The 21707-nt window shown below is 42.5% G+C and overlaps 1 protein-coding gene across 2 annotated transcripts in view; it reads left to right on the top strand.

Annotated features, from left to right (window-relative positions):
• Positions 1-18426, top strand: part of snap91a (synaptosome associated protein 91a) — a 42836-nt gene extending 24410 nt beyond the window's left edge. The window contains exons 9-28 of one of the 2 annotated variants that reach the window (XM_078286970.1): positions 2799-2860; positions 3242-3250; positions 3935-3947; positions 4394-4524; positions 4689-4783; positions 5287-5301; positions 5643-5876; positions 6935-7012; positions 8679-8969; positions 10300-10383; positions 10673-10741; positions 11159-11335; positions 12685-12756; positions 14092-14334; positions 16346-16522; positions 16631-16649; positions 17171-17261; positions 17670-17765; positions 17933-18055; positions 18346-18426. In XM_078286970.1, coding sequence (XP_078143096.1) covers positions 2799-2860; positions 3242-3250; positions 3935-3947; positions 4394-4524; positions 4689-4783; positions 5287-5301; positions 5643-5876; positions 6935-7012; positions 8679-8969; positions 10300-10383; positions 10673-10741; positions 11159-11335; positions 12685-12756; positions 14092-14334; positions 16346-16522; positions 16631-16649; positions 17171-17261; positions 17670-17765; positions 17933-18055; positions 18346-18426 — 2160 coding nt within the window. The remainder of the gene's footprint in view (positions 1-2798; positions 2861-3241; positions 3251-3934; positions 3948-4393; positions 4525-4688; positions 4784-5286; positions 5302-5642; positions 5877-6934; positions 7013-8678; positions 8970-10299; positions 10384-10672; positions 10742-11158; positions 11336-12684; positions 12757-14091; positions 14335-16345; positions 16523-16630; positions 16650-17170; positions 17262-17669; positions 17766-17932; positions 18056-18345) is intronic. The other variant, XM_078286971.1, reaches the window with a different exon arrangement.
• The last annotated feature ends 3281 nt before the right edge of the window (positions 18427-21707 follow it).

Consider the following 21707-nt stretch of genomic DNA (forward strand, 5'->3'; position numbering starts at 1 on the left):
TCTCTTCTATGATGGATTTCCCCTTTTATGATTATTGAACATCGGTGCAAAGTGGGGCTCTAGAAAGAATACCTCGTTCTTTGAGTCTGAGGGACTGACACCAAAACCTGATGTTTACCATTGATGTGTTAGATAACTGAGCAATTTTCTATCTATCAAACTCCATTGTAGCTTTGCTGGAAGTCTCTCAACATGATGTCACATTGTATACGTCTGGCCAGTTTCCCACAGGAATAATAAAATGCGCCACTAAATAACAAAATGGGCCCAGAAATGTAAGGTAGATCACCAGTAGCTGTTGTTTTTAACAGTATTAAAGTGTTTTATGGTGGATTTTTCCTTTAAGTATCCCTGAAGAGGGAAGCGCATCTGGATGCTATTGCGATACTGGTTGAGCTTTGAGGCATGAAGCTGCCCTCTGCTCACAGAAGTGCCGTTTTAGTAGAGGTGTTCTGGTTGGGCATCACTGTCCTTAATCTCACACAGAGTAACAGACTTAACCTTAACTTCAGTCGATTGTAGAACAAAATGTCTTGTTCTTGTTTTTTGCCTGATGAAAGGGAGACAAAAGCAATACTGGCTCAGTGACCCTTTTTGAAAGATACCAGTCCTAAAGGAGAGAGTTATCCAGCAATCAGCACCAGTGTTTATACAAGTGACACTGCCATAAATTAGTAGGATAACATCATTAATCTTCAAAGTACAACCTGGCTTAGAAGCCCCTGTCTTTAAAAACGAGATATGGGTGATAAATTGCGATTAGTGTGTTGAGCAGAGCAGACTATATAAATCCCAGATCCCTGGATTTACCTGACAGCAATAAACTTGTGGATTAATCTCAGTTGCAGCCAGAAATGTCTGGTTTCTTCCCTTCTAGGAAGAATTCAATTGGTATAAACAAGAGAGTGAATGATATTACTGTCTCTGTGTTGTTTTTATAGAGCAGTGAGTAGGTGAAGTAGACAAAGATAATCAGTTAAATATTCCAAAAATATGCCCAGAAACCTGTTGCTTATAGTGATCAAACCCACAGTAAAAGATACATTTCTGCTTCCTCTGTGTCTGACAAAATGTCAGACACTCTAATATCTCTGGCTGGTAAATCGTCCGTCTATCCCTCTTAGTGAAAAGACAAACATTTATCAGTATCTCTGCCTTGTCGGCCTCTTACGGCTTTATGGATCATTGACTACACTGTCTTTAGTAGACCCAGGAAATGGAGCAGGGACATGAGGGAAGTGAATTAGTGACTTATTTCACTGCCTGATTTAGCTTTGACCTCACTTAATAAGCTTGCTAGATAGAGTACTATCCGTTTTAGTGCGTGTTTGGAGGTGATAACGTCCCGTTTAGCCTAGTTGAGCATGCAGCTTTGCATCGTGACTAGCTGGAACATTGTTCTCTTCCATCAGCACGAAGATTGAACCTTACATTTATGAGTGAATTAAAGTGCACACTAAAAAATGCAGGGTCCATAAACAACCCAATATAGCACCTGTCTAGGAGTGTGGTTGCATGATTGATCCAACATATTTTGAGTATAACTTAGCATTGGGTTGCTTTCTATTGTTTTGCTGGGTTACTGTTCTTTTTATAGCCTGCCCCCACCCCCCACAATTAAATGTTAAAGTTGTTAACAAATATTTTTCAGCTGCATGTACTTTCTTTATAGAAGTGCCATTGTGGGATCAACCAGCACACCAAACAACATATAAAGTATAAGTTTAACCAACTCATAACAGGGCTAGGATAATCCCTGTTATTTTAATGTGATGTTCAATTGGTTCTTTATCCTGAGAACCATACACACAACCCAACTGTGCTGGATAGCAATAAGCCAGTGCTGTGTAGGTACTATACTGACCCAGCATTTTTAAGGTGTGCTCTCTGTGTAGAAAATCTTAAAGGAGTAGTTCACCCCAAAATGAAAATTCAAGCATTATCTACTCACCCCCATGTCAATTGAAACTCCCTTAGCCCTCTTAACTCCATCTCAGCCTAAGTGTTTTGTAGCCATACAATTGAATTGTGGGTCCAAAACTCCAATATTTACCTCATATCTCCTATATTTTCCTTACTGACTACACTCGCTCTGGCGGAAGATTCTGCTTGTTATTGTTGGACTTTCAAACCCACAATATTGGACTTTCAGACACACAGTGCAGTTGTTTGGCTACAGAACACGTGGATTATGCTGCAGGAGCTGTTTGGAAAAAATTTGTAGACATTTTATGCTTTTTTTGTAGCTGTAGATGATGAAGATGGCCCCATTAAATTCAATAGTTTGAAGGCTAGAAGGTTAGAAGGCTGAGATGGGATACAGGGGCTAACTCACTGTGTGTTTGATGGTCCTACAAACTTCAGCCTGGCATGGGGATGAGGAAATAATTACTTAATTTTCATTTTAGGGTGAACTATTCCTTTAAACTTGCTGTAACATGGTTTCTGTCAGGGTCCCACCATCTCTACAATAACTCTTAGCACTGTACCTGTGTCCTAATATACACTATTCTCTGTAAACACACTAGTCATTCCTCAGTGTCTCCATACAATCAGCCTCCATGCACATTAGATCAGTGTGGTATCACACTCTGACATCACAGTCCAGTTTCCCATTGAGTCCCATGATCAGTGTTTGTATGTGACTGTGTGGTCCGATCCGATCCATTGTGTTTCCCTGGAGCATATACAGTATTATAGACCTCTTTGACCATACCCAACATGTGTGTTTGAGCCAGGAGTGACAGCTGTAATAGCTCCAGTAGTAATATCTTCTTCCTCGCTTTATTATTCTGCAGGCCCCGGAAAGTCTTCTGGAGTCCCTGGAGACCCACCTCAACACCCTGGAGGGGAAGAAGCCGTAAGTACTCAACTGTATCCGCAAGCTGTGTTGTTTCTGAATGGTTTGCCACCAGCAGCACATAGCTGAAGCATCACCGACCCTGTAAATTTACTGTGCTAGTGTACACTCCTGGGTATAACACTTGTGTGCCACACTCACGCTTTTAGCCATGGCTACTCAAAAGATGCATTTATCTCTTTGGCATTAAATTGCTTTTCTATGTAGATCTGGGTTCAGGATGGTTTGACAGTCCTGTGTCCTTTCAGCAGTGTTTTAGGTCATTCTCTATGGACTGTGTGGTGTTTGGGGGTGTAAAGAGCTCAAATGTTACATAAGTAACTGCCCTATTTCCCCATTTCTATCCTAACATGTCCTCTCCTCTATCTTTTCCCAACACAGAGAGGATAAGTAAGTATTCTCCTCTGTCAATGGGAATAAGACTTGTTAGTATTAATTTACCATCGTTTTGTATTGATAACTAACTTACTTTCTTTTTGGTTTTGTGATTTTCTCTCTGCGATTCTATAGAAATGACATCTGGACAATCCATTAACATTGTACTAGCATTGTAATATTGCTATGTTGTCATTTTGTTCAAGATGCAGTTCTATGGAAAACGGCAGAAGTGCACTGTTTATTTTGTTCCTGTGTCAGTTATGTTCATAATGTAATCTTATAAAACAGTTGATCTTATAAGACATTTGTCTTGCCTCTCATTGGTTAGTATGATCCCATTACTAACTTCCTTTACCATGTCTTTGTTATCATCTCATAATCAGCCCCAACTTTCACACAAAGCTTTAGGAGTATGTCATGTGAAAAGATTGTCTCTTACTCTATGCCTGTAATGTTGAACAGAAAAGCTTTGTTGAAGTGGAGACGGGGCAGAGATGGTGTTATTCAGCAGTGTAGCGTGGATCTATTAATTGTAGATGTTTTCCAAATGGAATTGCCTCTAAATGCTGCCTGCCTGAAAACAACAAAGTGATACTTAAGCTGTCACTTTGCCTCCCATCTCAGTAACAGCCATTATTTGTTTCACCATGCACATCATCAAGCTCTTTAACTCGTGTGCTATCATTCTTTTTGCAGGTCACCCACCAAGGTAAGCTATGTTTTATACTAGTAATAATAATAATTTTCTTTATTTACATAGCACTTTTCAATTTCAATGCACAGTTATAAAGCTCTTTAGAAAGGAGTAAAAAAACATAACATCGACAGCAAAAGCAATGAAAGCAAGGTAAAGATATGTAAAAGGAAGGCAAGAACATAGAAGTAAACCATAAAAGGGAGGTCAAAGCCAATTAATAAAAGGCCATTACATAAAAGCAGGTCTAAAAAAGCGAGTTTTAAAAAGATTTAGCAGCCTGATGGCAAAGGCCCGATTGCCTCTTGTTTTTAATCCAGCCTTTTAACTTAACCTTGACAGATTCTACTGGGATAGGAAGTGATTCATTGTGAATTCATGTGTAAAAGCGCTGTTGAATCATGTCTGCTTATGTAACCGTGTTGGTCACCATGTTAACGGGGCTCCACTCTCTGCTGCAGGACGCGACGGCCAACAACAGCTCGCCGGCTGCCGCTGCACCGGCCAAACCTGCAGCCCCCACTCGCCCCGGACCACCTGCCAAACCCCCCCCACCCTCTATCACCCCCACCCCCACCACCGCCACCAGCAAGTAAGAACCACTCAACGATATTACAAAGCGTTTGAACTTAGCCGCATTAATATCGCAAGCATCGATATTACATTAGGAATGGATTCCCTCTGTCAATGCTGTCTCTCTCTCTCTCTCTCTCTCTCTCTCTCTTTCTCTCTCTCTCTCTCTCTCTCTCTCCGTAGCGCCCTTGATGATGGCTTCCTGCTGGATCTGGACCCCATGTCCTCCTCCTCAGCAGGAGGCACTGCAGCAGCTTCCTCCACGACTGCATGGGGAGGTGAGAACTTTCAACTAACTTAAGAATCACTATCATTTTCTAAATAACTTGAAGCTCCTTACAGAAAAAATAATCAATAAATAACATTAATAATGTATTTAGTTGACTGCATTAAATTGAACTAAGGTGCAATGACTGATTTACATACAGTCATGCTCTTCTTTTGAATTATGTGGAACCTCCAGTGGTTTAAATGAAAGAGTGCCTCCATTATAAAGCTTGTGTGTTGCTCTATGGCATGCCCTCTGTTTAGCCCCACATCTCCACTTAAAAGCATGGCCAGAGTCCAACCGCAGCCTTAGCCAAGCCTAAATTACATTGGGGGCCTTTTAGCCCTATTGAACTTTGTCATTGATCCATTTTTTCAGGAGTTGTTCTTTGTAATGTTGGCAACTTGCAAATTAATTAAATAAAAATTGCATACCTAAAAATGATAACTCCCTTTTTCACTGCGTCACTCTTTCTCTATGTCTCTCTGTCTCTGTCTATCTTCTGTTGTGCAGATCTCTTGGCTGAGGGTGAGTATTCTGTTGACAGCGCCTACTGCAGAGTGAATAGGAGAAATGCCTCCAGGCGGTTTATCTTTCCCTATAAACAAGTGCTAGCCCACTTGGCTTTCTACCTGGAGCTCTCTGCTCTTTTTGTGTCAAGCTGTGTTTGCACAGAAAACATTTTCACTTTCCGCACCCAAATCTCTCTCTACCACACAACACGCCTGTCTTTTCCTCATGTTTTAGTCTCTTTGACACTGCCCTCTTCCTCCTATCTCTCTTCCTCTTTGACTTTCTCTTCCTCTTTCTCTCTCTGGGGGTTTGTGACTGGGGTTGTGGGGTTTGGATTGTCGGGTTCACCTGCGTAGCGACCCCGGCTGCTACTGACGGTGCTTCTGAAGCTCTCCTGGCAGAGGAAGACTCCGCCGCCGCTGACGCTGATGCTGATGCTGATGCTGCAGCTGCAGCCAGCGCTGCCCCTGCAGCCGCCACGCCCACAGCCGCTACCGCCGCCGCTGCAGCCGCACCCGCACCCGCACCGGCCTCGCTGCCCGTCTCCGCCCCTCCCACCACTGCAGCTGCAGAAATCGACCTGTTCGGAGGTCAGTGTGGTCGAAGGGTAGGAGGTAGACCAGGCTGCGTGGCACGACGGTCTATCTGCTTGTATGCTAAGAGCCCCCTCCTCATTTAGCGATTTCTTGTTAGGTTTCCTTTGGTAAACAGTTTTGGCTTGTATCGCATAACATATAATGGGTTCATATACAGTATTGGGATGTGAATAACACTCCCTGAACAGCAGCAGGGAAGAAAGAGATTGCACTTCAACAATAAATACCTTAATGAGGAGTGCTGGACCGAAGAAAACATTTGAATTCCATAGGAGAACCACAAAAAAGAGTACAGGCCGATACACATGTTCACAGACAAAATCGCTTTGCTCTGGCTGAGCCATTGTTTTCCTATGGAGCGACCTGTAACACCCACCTCAGAGGCAGGGCTACCTTTGGCATTGTATACCACTCAAAAATTGGACTGAGTCTCTACCAGTCAGATTACAGATTTATGTGATGTATACGAGAAACTCGAAATGTGTTGCCTTTTGCTCCTTTTTGTGGACCTCCTGCAGACTCCCTGAATTATGTTCATCTGTTTCGGTTTAGTAACACATCTGCCAAGACGATGAGTAGTTGGATTTATTTAATGAGAATTTGACTTTTTATTATTAAGCTCAGCCTCAACATTTGACAGGCAATAAATATCCCCTTGTTTTCCACTGAAAACAGCCAATTAGTCTGTCAAAGAGAGACTTTGCTTCGTCCATCGCTGAACTTGACATTCCCCTTGTCACAGAGTACAAGCTTGTGACGGCTTCATGATAGCGCCTCATTCCGCAAGCCTGCACAAGTAGTGTGCTCACTGAATGCAGCACTATGCAGCCCTTCAAAAGTTTCAAGTCAGATCAATTACTGTAACTCCTGGGCCGCATATTTCTTGTATTCTCTGCTTTTTCCTAATGCTGATCTCTCATCTTTATTTCCTTTCCGTTCCATTTGTTTATTCATCTTTTGTTCTATCCATCCACCCATCTGTCGGTCTGTCTGCCTGGATGTTGTGTTTTGGGTTTGCGTCCCCCCCTTCTTTTCCATCTGCAATACCCTAGATGCATTTGCACCTTCCCCAGGAGACGGTCCTGCTGCCGTGGCCGCGGGCCCCGCTACTGATGCATTTGGTGGATCTGGTGGGTGACAAAACAGCTCTGTGTGTGTGTGTGTGTGTGTGGGTGGGTGTGTATGGGTGTGTGTCTGCGAACATGAAGAGTCAAACTTGATGATTTTATTAGTTTAAAGCTGCTTCTGCTTCCATAGGAGACAGTAGTAGAACCATTTGGCATACTGTCTCACCCCAAACCCGCTATAACGCCCCCCAGTCATGGACCCTCTCCTCCCCATCTCTACTACTCTTTTCCTCGTAATATTCACCTGGTGAATACTCGAGTAAAAAGCACAGTGCAGCTATTAACTATGTTTTATCCCGAGAATTATTATTATGCTTTGATACCACTAACCCATGCTACTGGATGATGATGATGTTACTGATCATCGTTTAGCCCTTTTTCTTTTTTTACAATAACTCCATTTTGTTTCTCTCTTTGGCCTGGTTGTGTAAGTATGAATGCAGGACAAAGACTGGAGCAGTCAAAGGAATGTTATTTTTAGGAATCAGAATTGATAATTTACATTTTTGGAGCTCTGGCCTGTCTATGGCAACACACCAGTAACAGAGCGGCCATTTGTCGTTTTACTTCTACCAATCTAACACGCTTCAGCATTAACTTTATTCTGCGCCCACATAGTGTGCTGTTATATTTGTCCATGTTAAAGGAATGCGTCAAGTTTTTGGGAGATTGGGCCGTTGGTCAGCTTACCTGTTAAGTGATGAGAACATAGACACCAAAATGATCCATGTGTCCCTGGTACATCGTTGGCTCTGGTGCTCCATGCTAATGCTTTAGCATACACTATGTTGAGTGATAGCAGGCCTATGCAACTAGCATTACCTAAAGTAACAAGACTGACCGTTTAGCCAAGTGTAGCCAGGTTTATCTTTGGAACTATTTCATATTCATCCGCAGCGCTGCGTCTTACACCCATCACCTTTACTTCCTATGGAAACAGGGAAATGCCCTGCTAGCTCAAAATAGTGCATTATTTTAGTATCATATCATGAAAATTTGACTGATCTATTACACATAAAACTGCCAGACTTAGCCACATATCATTTAAGATCACTTATCATTTAGCTTTAGTGCTGCTAGAGGTTCTCATTTATGAGATAATTCTAGTTACCCACTATCACTCAAATGTATGCTAAAGTGTTAGCATGGAGCACCGGAGCCAATGATCTATTGGGAACACATGGATGATTTTGCTGTTGATGTTCTCATCACTTAATGGGTAAGATGACCAACGGGCCACTCTCCCAAAAACTTGGTGTATTCCTTTAATGTTTCCAGTAAATAAATTTGAAAATGTATTAACTTAGACATGTTTTTGCTGTTGAGCTCTTTAGATACTGTTTACTGTGGCCTGTCTATGTAAATTCTTTACTATAGACAGTGCCTACTGTACAGTCAGCAGTTAATCAAAGAATGGTAAGCCAGTGCATGTTATAGCCTGTGGATGCAGTATTGAAAGTTAATGGGTAACCTTGCATTTAATTTCTTTGTACCTAACCCTGATTTGGAGCTTCCGAGGTGTCTTGCCTCACAAAAATGCTTTTTACAGTGTTTGTTGTTGTAACAAACCCTCAATCCCTCCCTTCCCCCTCCTTCTCTGGTCATAACCTCCCTAACCCCCCCACCCCTCCCCCTCCTCAACCACCACACCCTGCTGCTCTTCCTGAAGACCCCTTCGCAACGACGGAGGGGAGTGTGGACATTGCTCCAGGGCTGGACCTGTTCGCTATGAGGCCCGCCGACACGGGGGCCGCCGCCGCCGCCGCTGTCGCTGTCGCCATCACCCCCCCCACCTCTAGTGAGGCGCCGACCATCGCTGCCCCTATCGCTGCCCCTGCCGCTGCCCCCGCCGCCCCCACCCCTTCTTCCACCACCACCACCACCACCACAACCACCACCAACACCACCGACAACACCACCACAGAGTCTGCAGCCGCCCCCGCTCTAGATATCTTTGGTGGTAAAGTCCTCTCGCTCTCATTCTGCCGCTCACTGCATTGCCCTGCATTATGACGATGATGATGATGATGATTATGATGATGATGATGATGGATATGGTGATGATGATGATGATGATGATGATGATGATGATTGTGTTGCTCTTGCTAAGAATGATGATAACAGTGATGATGATAACTTGCCCAGTCCCTACATATCAGATTTGTTTTTGATTTTTCATGATGCCTTTTTAAGTTCATTTAATTTGATCATTGAGTTAATCAAGCATTTTGGCCTCCTCTGCAAAACTGAAATAATTGGAATATCAAAAATGAAATTTACAACGAAATCAATGGTATCTGCTTCTTTAAAAGTTGATCCATTGATTATTCATCCTCGGGGACTGAAAACAACTGACAGAAAATCTGTGTTTAATTGGTCTCTAGGGACAGTTATTGACATTTATTCTGCTTCCATCAACAGAGGTGGCTCAACTTGTTTTGATTGTTAACCTTCCCTTAGTACTAACATAGATTGTCAAAAGTTGGAGGGAAGAAAGCAGTTGTTCTCACAACAATTTTATCTGGCAGTTTTTTCTTTCTTCTCCTTCTACTTGAGGCCAATATTTTAGATATTGACAGCTGAGAATGCTTCATTTTAGCCTTTGCACTGTACTTAGCTAAAGGGGAATACCGCTCAGTTTCAGAATTCACATTATGCTATTCCTATGACCCAGAATAGGATTATCCATAACTTGTGAAATGTGTGTAACCTGAATACCTTGGGGATAGTTGCAAAAATGAAGAACTGAACTCTAGAAACAACAGGAGCCAGGCTCTAATCTGTGATGCCATGAAAATGTGTGACCTGGAGCTGCTCCATTGACAATGAATTGGCGACTGACTTTGTGGGCTCAAACTGTAGAATGTTAATTTGAGTTTTTGCATCCTAATGAACCACAATCCCATAAAATCCCCCCAGGAGCTTGATTTAGTCTTTTCCATCATGTCCATGTTTTTTCTCAGTGGAGCTGAACATTGATGTGACACCACAGATTTAGGAATGGGACAAACTCAAATGTTTCGCCATAGAGGATACTATACTAATGAATGTTCACTAATACAAATTGGACTATCCCAATTTGTATTCCTTCTGAAATTTGGTAGTATTCCCCTTTAACCCTTTCACTTCTTTGATTTTTGCATCACAAAAAGAGATACAGTAGTAGCTTACCCTTTTTAATCAAAGTATGCTCTCTCTGCTTTTCTTCATCTATCTTCTTAACCCATCATTCTGTATGCACTGGACTTGAAAATCTGAATGTACATATAACTGTGTGTCCTTGTCCGTAGATATGTTTGATTCTATGCCTGAGCAAAGCCCTACCACAGAATCCAAAGCTGCTACCACTCCTAGCGTAGACCTTTTTGGTGCAGGTACAGGAGTTGATATCCATTTCTCTATGTGTGGAACCTCTTCATCTCTTCTGGTTTCCATACGCCCACTCCTCTGTCATCTGTTTTTTCCACACGTCTTGGTTTGTCCCCCATAGTGGTATGAGAACTGTGCATGCAACCCACTCGTCGAATATTGAATTATCCTTCTGGCTGCTTTCTATCTACGCTGTATCTCTTGCTGCCACGCTAATGCTTTTCTTTCGCTCTCCGACCTCCACACTTTTCTTCTTCCTCCTCTGTTGCCGCTGCCTTTGCGTTGGCAAATTAGACCTTCCAGCTGTTTCTCGCGGGCCCTCTCCTTTGCCTGAACTGGCTCCGGTCGGAGACATCGTGACCGGTGAGTTCAGCTGCTTTACGCTTCCTGCATCACTGTTTCCCTTCCCTTTTTCCATGAAGAGTGCAGCCGGCCACCGCTTTACTTCAACATGACGTTTATGCATGGCCCTGCTGTTTGCATGTCCTTTTGCGCACCAGCCTGAGGCTTCTAAGTGGCGCGCACTTCAAGGACGTGGATACACAGCTGAGATGCAGCGACGCCTCATGCATCTGGTCTCATTTCCTTTCCGAGCCTACTGCCTCCTCCTGCTTCATCTCTGCCGCGATCTCGCATGTCTCCTAGCCTTGTAGTACAGATGGAGTAACAGAGCATGAGCAGAGCATTTTCCCCTTGGAAATGAAGCTGTCACAGATACATGCAGTAATTGAGATTAATCCCTCCCTCTCTCTGTCTGTCTCCGCCTGTCTCTCTGTTTAGATTCCTTCTCCTCTCCGGCTCCAGCTCCAGCTCCAGCTCTGGCTCTGGCTCCAGCTCCGGCTCTGGCTCCAGCTCCAGTTCTCGCTCCAGCTCCAGCTCCAGCTCCAGCTCCAGCTCCAGCTCCAGAGCCTTCCTCTCCACCCAAAGCAGAGCCTGCACCAGTCATTGACCTGCTGGGTATTGTGCCTCTAAACACACACAAACACACACATACACACACAAGCTGGGTTTTTTATCGATTGATATCAAATTAGAAAGGCTTTCATAAAATGTCCTCAATATCACAAAAAAAAAAACTTGACGCTCCCTTGGCGCTGAAAGGTTTTTTGTCAGGAAAGAAATTATGTGATAAACAGCAGTGCAAATGCATCTGTCTAATAAATAATAAAACTGAATTGAATGATGGCATGATGGGCCCGATGAATGGTTGAATTTTAATTGCACAGCAGTTCAGGTTCAAGTGGCAGTTCTTGAAACCCTGTCCTGTTTTTTAAGTTTAAGTTTGCTTAAAATTTGCTTTACAGATGGATGGAAACATAGGTAGCTACACACACATTTATGCACACACACTTTCACACAGCCTCCATCATCTTGTTTAAATTTGGTTTAAATGTTCGTCTCTTTGACAGGGGAGAAGACATATGCCGTATCTAAATGACTGAATTTCAACATTGGTGGTCATTTGTACATTTTATAATTTTACCTTTTCTCTTTCTTCCACATATTTTATCATCCCTCTGTTGTTACTTTAAGCTCTTAGGTGTGAATGTTTGTACCAGCTGGGCTGATCTTGTGTAGGTATGGTGGCAGACTGGAGGTGTTAGTGCAAAACTAATTTCAGCACTGACCGGACTAGATAGCAGACAGATCAGCTGCAGAACAGACAGTAGTTGGCAGTAGCAGAAGCTCCCATATGGTCCCAGAATAGTTATTATACTGTGAGCATTTGTGGGTGTGCATACCAAGGTTATTATAGTTTCATGATTTTTATTTAGCTTTTATGTATATTTTAGTTGATACTATACTTTCTAATTCAGTTATTTTTTTAGTTTGTTAGATTAAGTTTAGTTAGTTGGTTTTTGAAAGTCTAGTTGAGGGTTTTAGTTTCTGAACAAAATTTGGTTTTTATGTTAATTTTAGTTTGAGTCCTTTCATTTAGGGCCAACTACGTTTGTGTGGAATGTTTACGTCATGTTTAAGAAAGTTCATTATTCATTTTTTTTTGCACAACTTAAGTTGAATTCCCTGAAAACGGCAGAATAATTTCCCATCATGACAGAAATTCCTGCTCTATCCACATTCTGCACTGGATCAAAACGAAAACTAAAAATAATCCATTCATTTCAGACATTTCAGTTTTGGTTTCAGTTTCCGATGATAACCTTGGTGTGTGCGTCCAGGCTTTGGGTGTGATCTGTCTCACTGTCTCCTGCCCCTCCAACCTGTCTCAGTGCGTGGCCCAGGGTTGACCTCTAACCCCTTTCTGCCCTCCATGCTGCGTTGTGGATAACTGGATGAACCTGCAGACTCCTTCAGCGGCCCTGTGGAGGAGGTGCAGAGCTCTGCTCCTGGAGGGCCTGGAGACGACCTGCTGGGAGGTGGGTGTTCCCTGACTGTCACTAACCGCGTTTCCATCCAGCTATGTTTATGCAAATTATGGTGTGTCAAATTAGAAAGGCTGAATGGGCCAGCAAATTTTATTGCAAAAACGGTTTTATGCTCGCTTGAGATGGGAAAGATTTGTGTCCATAAATAAATTATGTTATAAGCCGTGATGGAAACAAATTTGATGTAGGCTTGGCACGACAGGTTCAATCTCATTCTACAGCAGTTTCAAAGTGGCTTTGGACTCATTTGAAAATGTCTGTAAAATATCAGTCCACTACTCTAATGCATCATTGGCTGATGCATTATAATATTGCCAAGGACATTTCTTTCTTTTTTTTGTTGCCTTGTACTGCATGAAATTTGTCCAACATTAGCTGACACTAAAGAACAACTTTTCTATAATCAATTTCTGAAAGACTGTTTTCTCATGAATGTGTTGTTATTGACATTCAGGGAGCCTATTTATTCACTTCAACCCAGCTGATAGAAACACACCTAAGTTGTATTTTATTTTTTATGATATTTCCAATTTTTGCTGAAAACAGAGCTACTGATAACATCCTCTGTCTCACTCTCTGAGTATTTCTTTCCTGCTCTCATGAAAGAAATAGCGCTCATACACACACATACATGTGGCACACATGCATGCACACACATATGTTAGCAATTGTGCATATACGCTTATACAAATGCACATGTAGGAACTCACCCTCTTCCATCTGTCATAACCATTGTGATATGTATCGTCATTGTAAGAGTTGTTTTACAATGCACATTTGCACGCCTAGACACTTTCTCTGCATCTGTATGGTAAATCCACATATTTGTTTTCCTCATATTCTCATATTTTTCTCACTTGTTATATATTACATCTATCTTGATGTGTTTCATTATTTAATATCTTTCATATTTCTTCATTTATTTTAACACTGCATATATTTCATGCTCATTCTCATATTCTCATATTGTGCATATTTTTCATTCATTTTCATTCATCTTTGTCTGGATCTGCTCTGCTGCTGTTACATGTCCTACATAGATGCTGTAATTCATTCAATTTAATATATTTTATTCTTTTACTTCTTATGGTTCTAGTTGTAACAGGTTATTTGCTCTATCCTCATTTATATTCAATTTTTCTTTGCTGAATCCTGTTGCTATTTTCTTCTGCACTGACACAGTTTCCATTAAAAGTCCATCTTACTGTAAAAAACTTCTCCCGGTTCTCTTTTGATAATCAGTATATAATGTAATAACATGATTAGTATTACATGGCATTTTACAATCTGTTCTTCTGTCCATTTCCCATGCGTGTTCCCCCCTAGGTTTGATGTCCCCCAGCCTGACGCCCGCGGCTGTCCCCCCTCTGGCTCCGGCCCTGGCTCCTCTGGCTCCAGCTGCGGCCCAGAACGACCTCCTGGAGTCTGGCTTCGACGCTCTGGGCTCCCTGCCTTCCCCGACCCCCCCGGTGCCCGCTGCAGTCTCAGCAGTACCAATACTACCAGCAGCAGCAGCAGCAGAACCTGCAACCACCACACCAGCGCCCTCTGGTGGCTTCGATGCCTCAAGTAAGTGGCTGATGATTTGTTGTAAAAGAGGATATCTTTGCTTCTTGCATTTTGGTTTATTGTCATCATAGAATTATTTTTGTGATTTGCACCATATGGCCTTGTATTTTTAAGATTGTAGTTTGCAGCACTTGTAAATGAAAGACAGAAAGACCAGTGCATTTGATTATCTTTTTTTTGTATTTTTTGTATATTTCACACCCTGGCAGTGCAACAAATTTCTCTTTGTGAGAAAGATTTCAATTTCTGATGGATTTCACCTGGAAATTCAGTTACAAGTTTTCAAACTGGGCAGATTTTTGCCCATTTCTGATGGTTGATCTGCTTTTATCTTGTATTTTTCATCACAACTGAGCTATCTGAGGCCTTGGCCAAGCCTGCTCTTGGCCCTGTTATTGTAGTATTAGCGGAGCGGTGCTGCTGCTGCTGTTATTCCTGCTGGGTGCTCGCCTTCTGCATGAGTGACGCTGACATGCACTACTGCCGCTGTCCTCCTTACGTAACACAGTCGTCACTGCTGACTGCTTAACTCCTCAACACTGCTTCCTCTTGCGCGTTGATTTTCTCTTTTTTTCTCTCTCTCTCTCAATCTGTCTTTTCTCCTACTCCTCTCACATGCGCACATGCTGATGCTTTCTCCACCTCCTCCTGCCCATCCCTCTTCCTCTCCACATGATGGATGCCTTTCTCATTCTCTCTTTCCCTCTATTTCTTTCTCTCTGCTGCACCCTGCCTTTCCCAAATCTCTCTCCACGTGCTTTTCTTGTCATCTTCATCCTCTACAAATTCTCCCTTTTTACCCCTCCGTCTCCGTCCCTCATCCACCCCCCTTTCACTCTTATCTGCTGGGTCATTGCTTGCTTCTTCTACTGTGTAATTGGTGAGTTCAACCCCTGCAGTGCATTGCAGCATGAGCAGTTTGGACAAGTCCCCGCCTCTGATTCTTTAAACACGTTCCTGTTTTGCATGTTGCAACATATTTTCCCCCTTTGTCTCCTGCATGAGACAGGACTTCTAGGTTTTTATATTTTTTTACAATGCATCCTCATTTCCCCAGAAGTGTTTCTCAGCCGTGCGTCCTCGAGGTCCGAGAGCCTGCAGGTTTTCAGTCCAACCAAACACTACATCAGCTGATTTCACTGATTATTATTATAAGGCCTTTGTTGAATATCCAAGTCTGCACGCAGTCTGAGGTCTGTGATTTCTGAATTACAGACCGTTGTCATATATAATCATATCACCTGTCAATCAAAAATGTGGTAGATTTTTCTTGATTTCTAATCAAATTAACTAACGTCACCTTTTCGTAAAAACATGTTACTCCTCGGTTACCGCAGAAGTTAGAAACTTGGAAGACTTTTCTACTATTACTTGTAATTTATTCAGAAAGCACAAAACATTGCACAAGCTTGCAAATTACTGTAGCTTATAATAAAATATTTTTAAGTCAATATTTTGTGTCAAATGATTAATTTATTTTGTAAATAAGTGGGATAATGCACAGGGAGCCCAGTATTATTGCAAAATAAGCCCAGACAGGTTGAATTAAGACCCTGACGCGAAGCGGAGGTGTAGCATTATCATTCGACCAGAGAGGAATTCATTTGTGAAATCAGCTGCTGTGGTGTTTGGTTGGAGTGAAAACCTGCAACACTCTCATACCTCGGTGACACACGGCTGAGAACCAGTGTTTTATGCAAAAATAAGCCAGTGTTTGAGTTCATGAAATGCGAACACTGGCTGAGCGATTTCTAATTGAGTGCAGCTGTTGTAATTAAACACATAAAGTCCCTTTGAATGCTCCAATATAATTGCAGCGATTCCCTTATTTCTCCTGTGTGGTGCATGCTGTGCACAGCCGGGTTCTGATGCTGCCACGGCTGGATTGTCTCCCTCACTGTACAGTCTGGTCTTACATCTGCCCTCTGTCTGTGTACAGTAGATTAGGGATTTGCAGGTTGTAATCCATGCTGTTTCTCTGACGTCCTGCCATTCCCACCCTCTCCCAAAGTGTTTGATGGATTAGGCGACTTGCTGATGCCCGCCATAACGCCCCAGAGCACCGGGGGAAGCACCGCAGGAAGCATCGGGACCCCGGCCGGTATGGCAGCCGCTCCGCCCGCCACCCCGCCCCCTACCAAAACCATCGGAGGAGATCTGGACTCGTCACTGGCCAACCTGATCGGAGGTAAACTGCAGCTGTCGTTGCCTGAAGCTGCATCATTTTTGATAGGATCAGATATTTGAATATACTGACGTACTGTTCTTCTTTTCTTCTTCTGCTCTTGTCTTGCAGACCTTGGAGTAAAGAAAAAGTAAGTGTGTGTGTGTGTGTGTGCATATGTGAGTTCAGTGAGTGTATGTGCATGATGCTTGTGTAGGCCCACAGACCTTTAAAATCCTTGAAAGTTTGTGGATTTGCAAAAAATTAGGCCTGAAATGTTTTTTTTAAAATGAAAGGGTGGCCTTGAAACTACTTTTTTTTTTTTTATTAAAATGTAGCACCCAAATTCATCAGTATGCCTCAGCTCTCTCCATCCTAGCATCAACACTTCACATCCTGAAGAAAACCCTGTGACGGAGATTTGTGTTGATACAGCAGCAGTTTTGAAATTAATGATTTCACCAAGATTTCTTGACTTGACTATGAAGATTATGAGTAAAAAATGAGGCCCAAAACATGCCAGTTTGATGTGAGTGTGGGAAGTCTGTGTCTCTCTGTGGGTATAAAGTATGTTCCCGCTGTGCTTCCTAGACTGCAACAAATGCTCTGCGGTCACTAGTGCAGTACGACCAATATAATGATGATGAGTATCCTGTCTCTGGTCTCTTCCAGGGACCCACAGAGTGAGAAGAAGCTGACAGGAGGAGCCAACTGGATGCCCAAGGTCGCCCCCACCAGCTGGGGAACCCCAGGAGCCCCCATGGTAAGAGCTGCAGACTCCACACCCCTAACCTCAGGAACACACTTCATCCACAATGCTTTTGTGTTGCTGCAAACTGAGTGCAGAGTTCTACGCAAGGATCTTGTGGCTCAAACGTAATGAGGCAGATCAAACTAATAAAACAATTGTAGTATTAACATTATTAACATAAACTTTTGTTGCAATTTTAATTCATTAACAAAATGTTTTCATCACAAAAACTGAATGGAGAACTAGCAAGAAAGACCCTCCAAACCCTCTCAAAACTTAATTTCAAAATGATTTTCCAGTAACAACCACACCACCCAATATTTGAGTTTTAGAGCTCCTGCAGGCTGTGTGTTTTGTGAGGAAGGTTGGAAGAACATAGTTTGTGAGATGAGAGTTCATTGAGCCTTCCTGTGTTTCTAGGCCGGTGCCGCCCCTGGAGCGCCTGGGGCACCCGGAGCCGCACCCCCCAGTGGAGCCATATTGCCACCTATGGGTGCACAGCCTGGCTTTGGCATGGTGAGCTTTATTTCATGGTGAACTCTTTAGAGAGCGTTACTCATTGCCTTTCCCCCCCCCCCATTTTTTTCCCAGCCAGTCCAGAGATTAAAACCAGCGACCTTCCAGTCACAAGCCAGCTTCTCTAACCTGAACCATGTCTGCTGTGTTCTGCTGTGTCTGTCCAGCCTCCTGCAGCCGGACCTGGAGCTCCCATGATGCAGCCCATGATGGGTCAGCCTTTGATGGGGCAGCCCCTGATGAGGACTCCTTTTACTGGGGCACCCGGAGCCGCTGCACCAGGAGCACCGGTAACACACCGCAGATATTAATCATAGATATTAATACATAACACTCACACACACAGACACACACAAGTGGCACCTCCAGGTCTCCTATACACAATCGGTTCCAACAATCGGCTGTAAAAATATAATCAGACCGATTCCGATTGTGCTTTTCAAAGCCCAACTCGGCTGATACCGATTGTCTACCGATAGATCGATCCATCACTAATAAAGATTCAGCCTGAAAAGATTGGTAAAATGTTTGGTGGGTTAATCCTGCACTACGTCATGTAATCTTTGTCCTTGCTTCCCAGCTTTCTCCAGGACCTGCAAGCCAGAGTCCCAAGAAGCCCAAGGACCCTCTGGCAGAACTCGACCTCAAGGACTTCTTATAATGCCCCAGGTGGGAGCACAGGACACAAACAGTATGTTACAGCTTCCAGAAAGACCTCGATACTGCATTCACATTGTGGCGTTATACAGTAGACATAACCTCCGCCAACTTTTCACCTCTGTTAGTTAGTCTGTCTGTCTGCTGGCAGGATATCTAAAAAATGTATTAATAGATTTCCATGAAATAGGCCAGACAGATAGACCTTGGGCCAAAGAACAAGTCGATCTGGTGGCGATCTGGATCTGAGATTTCTGCCATTGGGCGATTAGCGTTTTTACCCATAACTTAATCACAGACTTGATTGCAAATTCTAAGGGTATGTTTGCAGGGTCAAGAAATCAATTTGACTTACAATTTAAGTAGGTGATGATGTCTGGTGAATTGGAGAAAAGTTGGAGAATTGTTCAGTGCCTTCTAGTTTTCAGTTGGAGAACGCCTGTAAACTCCGCTAACACTGGCGGAAAGAACGGCCAACCATGCCTGCCGCCTGCAAATGCAGCTTGGTGACAAAAGTTTAATTTTCATGAAAACTTAAATGAAAACTCTAACAAAATGGATGCATGTACACACGGTTATCCACCTGCTTTTCTTGTCTCCTCTTCCAATGAAGATAGAGTAGTGAATAAGCAAGAGCTTTTTCTTGCTGCCCATTTTGGAGTCCGGGAGAAAAAGATGTAATGCCAAATTTAGATTTGGCTGAGCTATTCCAATTCCCTGCTTGGCTTCCTTTTCATTCAGAATCATATGTAATCATTTTTGCTAAATGTAACCCATTAGGCATTTTGAAATGAAATGAAACATAGAAAATGAGAAGTCCCACAGTTCTTGTGGATACAATGGATTGTTTTTTATTATATCAATGCGCATGGAATGGTCGAACCTCTTGTTCATCAAAATCGTCATGGCAACAAGAGTTTGATGTTGCAGTTGACTGATACCCTGCGATGTAAGGCTTTTTTTAACACCACAGTGTGAACGCAGCATCAGTGTTCATGGAGAACAAGGGAAAAAAATCAACATTTTAAGAGAATCACTGCATCGTCAGAAAAAAAAAGTACAGGAAAGGTTCAAAATGTTCTCTTTCTTTCTTTCTTTCTTTCTTTCAGCTGCTTTCTTTTCCGGAGCAGGGCTCTCTCACCATTTGCCTGGTGTCTGTCAACATCTCAGGATACCAGAGACCCACGCCCTCCTTCAGCTACTCGACCTTAAAAGAGCCTCTCTTCTCCACCCCACCCATCCACACCCGCCCCTCCCCTGTGTGATGTCGTAGCACAAACTGTGAAAGTGAACCTTAGCGGTATATATTATATATATAAGAAAAAAACAAGCGTGTGCTTATGTAGATGTACTAATCCTTTGTCTAAACAAAACCACACAAAACCCCGAAAAAAAGTCCACAAAAGTAAGTGAGTGAAAGTGAAGGCGTATGTGTTTAGGTTTATTTCTAGTGTTGGCGTCTGAGTTGAATGATGGATGTGCGTTGATGTCCTAAGCTCCACCCACAACCCTGTATCTGACCCCGCCTCCTTGTAGAGGGGGAGGAGCTCTTCTCTGTCCCACTCTGATTGGACGAGAGTGGTAAACGAAGTCCCATTAGATTTTGGAGAAACATGTAGTGTGTCGTTTACAGAAAGGTCCTCTTTGATGTACATAAATTTCTCTGGCAAATCCGAGGATTATGTCTCTATTCCGTATGTCTGTTGAAGAGAAATATAAATGTGAATCTGACATGAAATTGTAAGAAGTCGTGTGAGCATCATCTTATTTCCCGTCATCGTTGGAAAGTATTTGGAAACAAATATGAATACTGCTATATGATTAATATATAAGAAGAAGAAACAACATGTACGGGCTTCTGAATCATACCAGACCAGCTAGTGATGTTTTTTGTTCATTTGTTTTTTTTTTATTCATGGCTTATTTTTCTGTCTTTTTTTTTTTCTCTCTTTTTGTCCTACATTATTTATACAGTCTATTACTTTCAGAGTCATCCTCTCAACTGCTGTTGATATTCGCTGGCATTGCTATTGACGATCATATCTTACAACTTATTTTCAGAGAAAATGTTATATTTTAGTTATTCGTCATAGAGGTGAATTCAAACAGTCCTGCCATATGAACAACTAACTTGCATAACAAGTCTGTACAAGTGTCTGCCTGCGATTGTGGCACTAACCATGTGGATATGTCTGTCTGTGCTCCTTTGATTTTCATTGTTGTCTGTGCTTTTGTTATAACTATGACCAGGTCAGTATAAGTATGGTTATTTTTATATTTAAGAAGAGTAGAACATATTCCTTCGCCATCCTGAACTCTGTGTTCAACAGGTCAAATCCGATTTTTTTCACGAGTCAGATAGAACAGAAAAACACATGGAATCCAATTTACACCACGTCTAACCACTCGGATTGGATTTCAAGTGTTTTTTGACGTCACACATTACGATAAGAAGAGCTACAAACATGCAGAAGAGCCAGCAAGAGAACAGCGGTGACTGGACAAATGAAGAGGTTTCATGGCTCCTCTCACCTCGCACTGTGACTAGAAAATGCCATCATAAAAAGTCAGAATAAGCAATGGCCATGTTACTAGCTTGTTGGACGGAAAATGCAAATTTAGACAATGTGCTCATGCCTGCATCATTACTATGACAACCAGTGTCGTAGTGACAGCAGATGATTATACTGTCTAAACACACATCCGATCCGGACACTTTAAATTACATTGTTGACAGTCAGCCTTAAAGATCAGATTTGAAAAACAAATCGGATTTTCCTGCTGTCTGAACACAGTGTTTGTTATACATGTTCATTTGACTATTGTTGACCTTTGACCTATTGTCAGTGAAACAGTGATATTATATGTGGCCAGAGGGGTTGTGTACAGTGTGTAAGCCCACAGGAGGTCACTGTTGAACAGTGTATCTTAAAGCCATGAGCTAGTTTCCCCAAAAGCGTCTTTACACAAAGTTCCTCCCATCGACTTCTAATGGAACAAACATGTTCTTAGTGTTAACATGCATTTGGATGGATTTGGATGCAGCTGTATAGCGCCAGTGGCCCCAGTCCTGTGCTGTAAACCCCAGACAGTGTAAAGATCTGTGTGTGTGTCTCGTTGTCATTTCAATGGACTGTTTCAGCGATTGGTTGTGAGAAAAAGACATGAATGATAGAAAATGACGGGAGATTAATAACTTATTTCATGACTGAGTTAAAATTGTATTTTTGTTTAGTTTTTAATTTATTTTATTTACAATGGCCCTCCCCAGTGCATGTAAGCCCT

Source organism: Centroberyx gerrardi, chromosome 12 (assembly GCF_048128805.1).
Source record: "Centroberyx gerrardi isolate f3 chromosome 12, fCenGer3.hap1.cur.20231027, whole genome shotgun sequence".
Lineage (NCBI taxonomy): Eukaryota > Metazoa > Chordata > Actinopteri > Beryciformes > Berycidae > Centroberyx > Centroberyx gerrardi.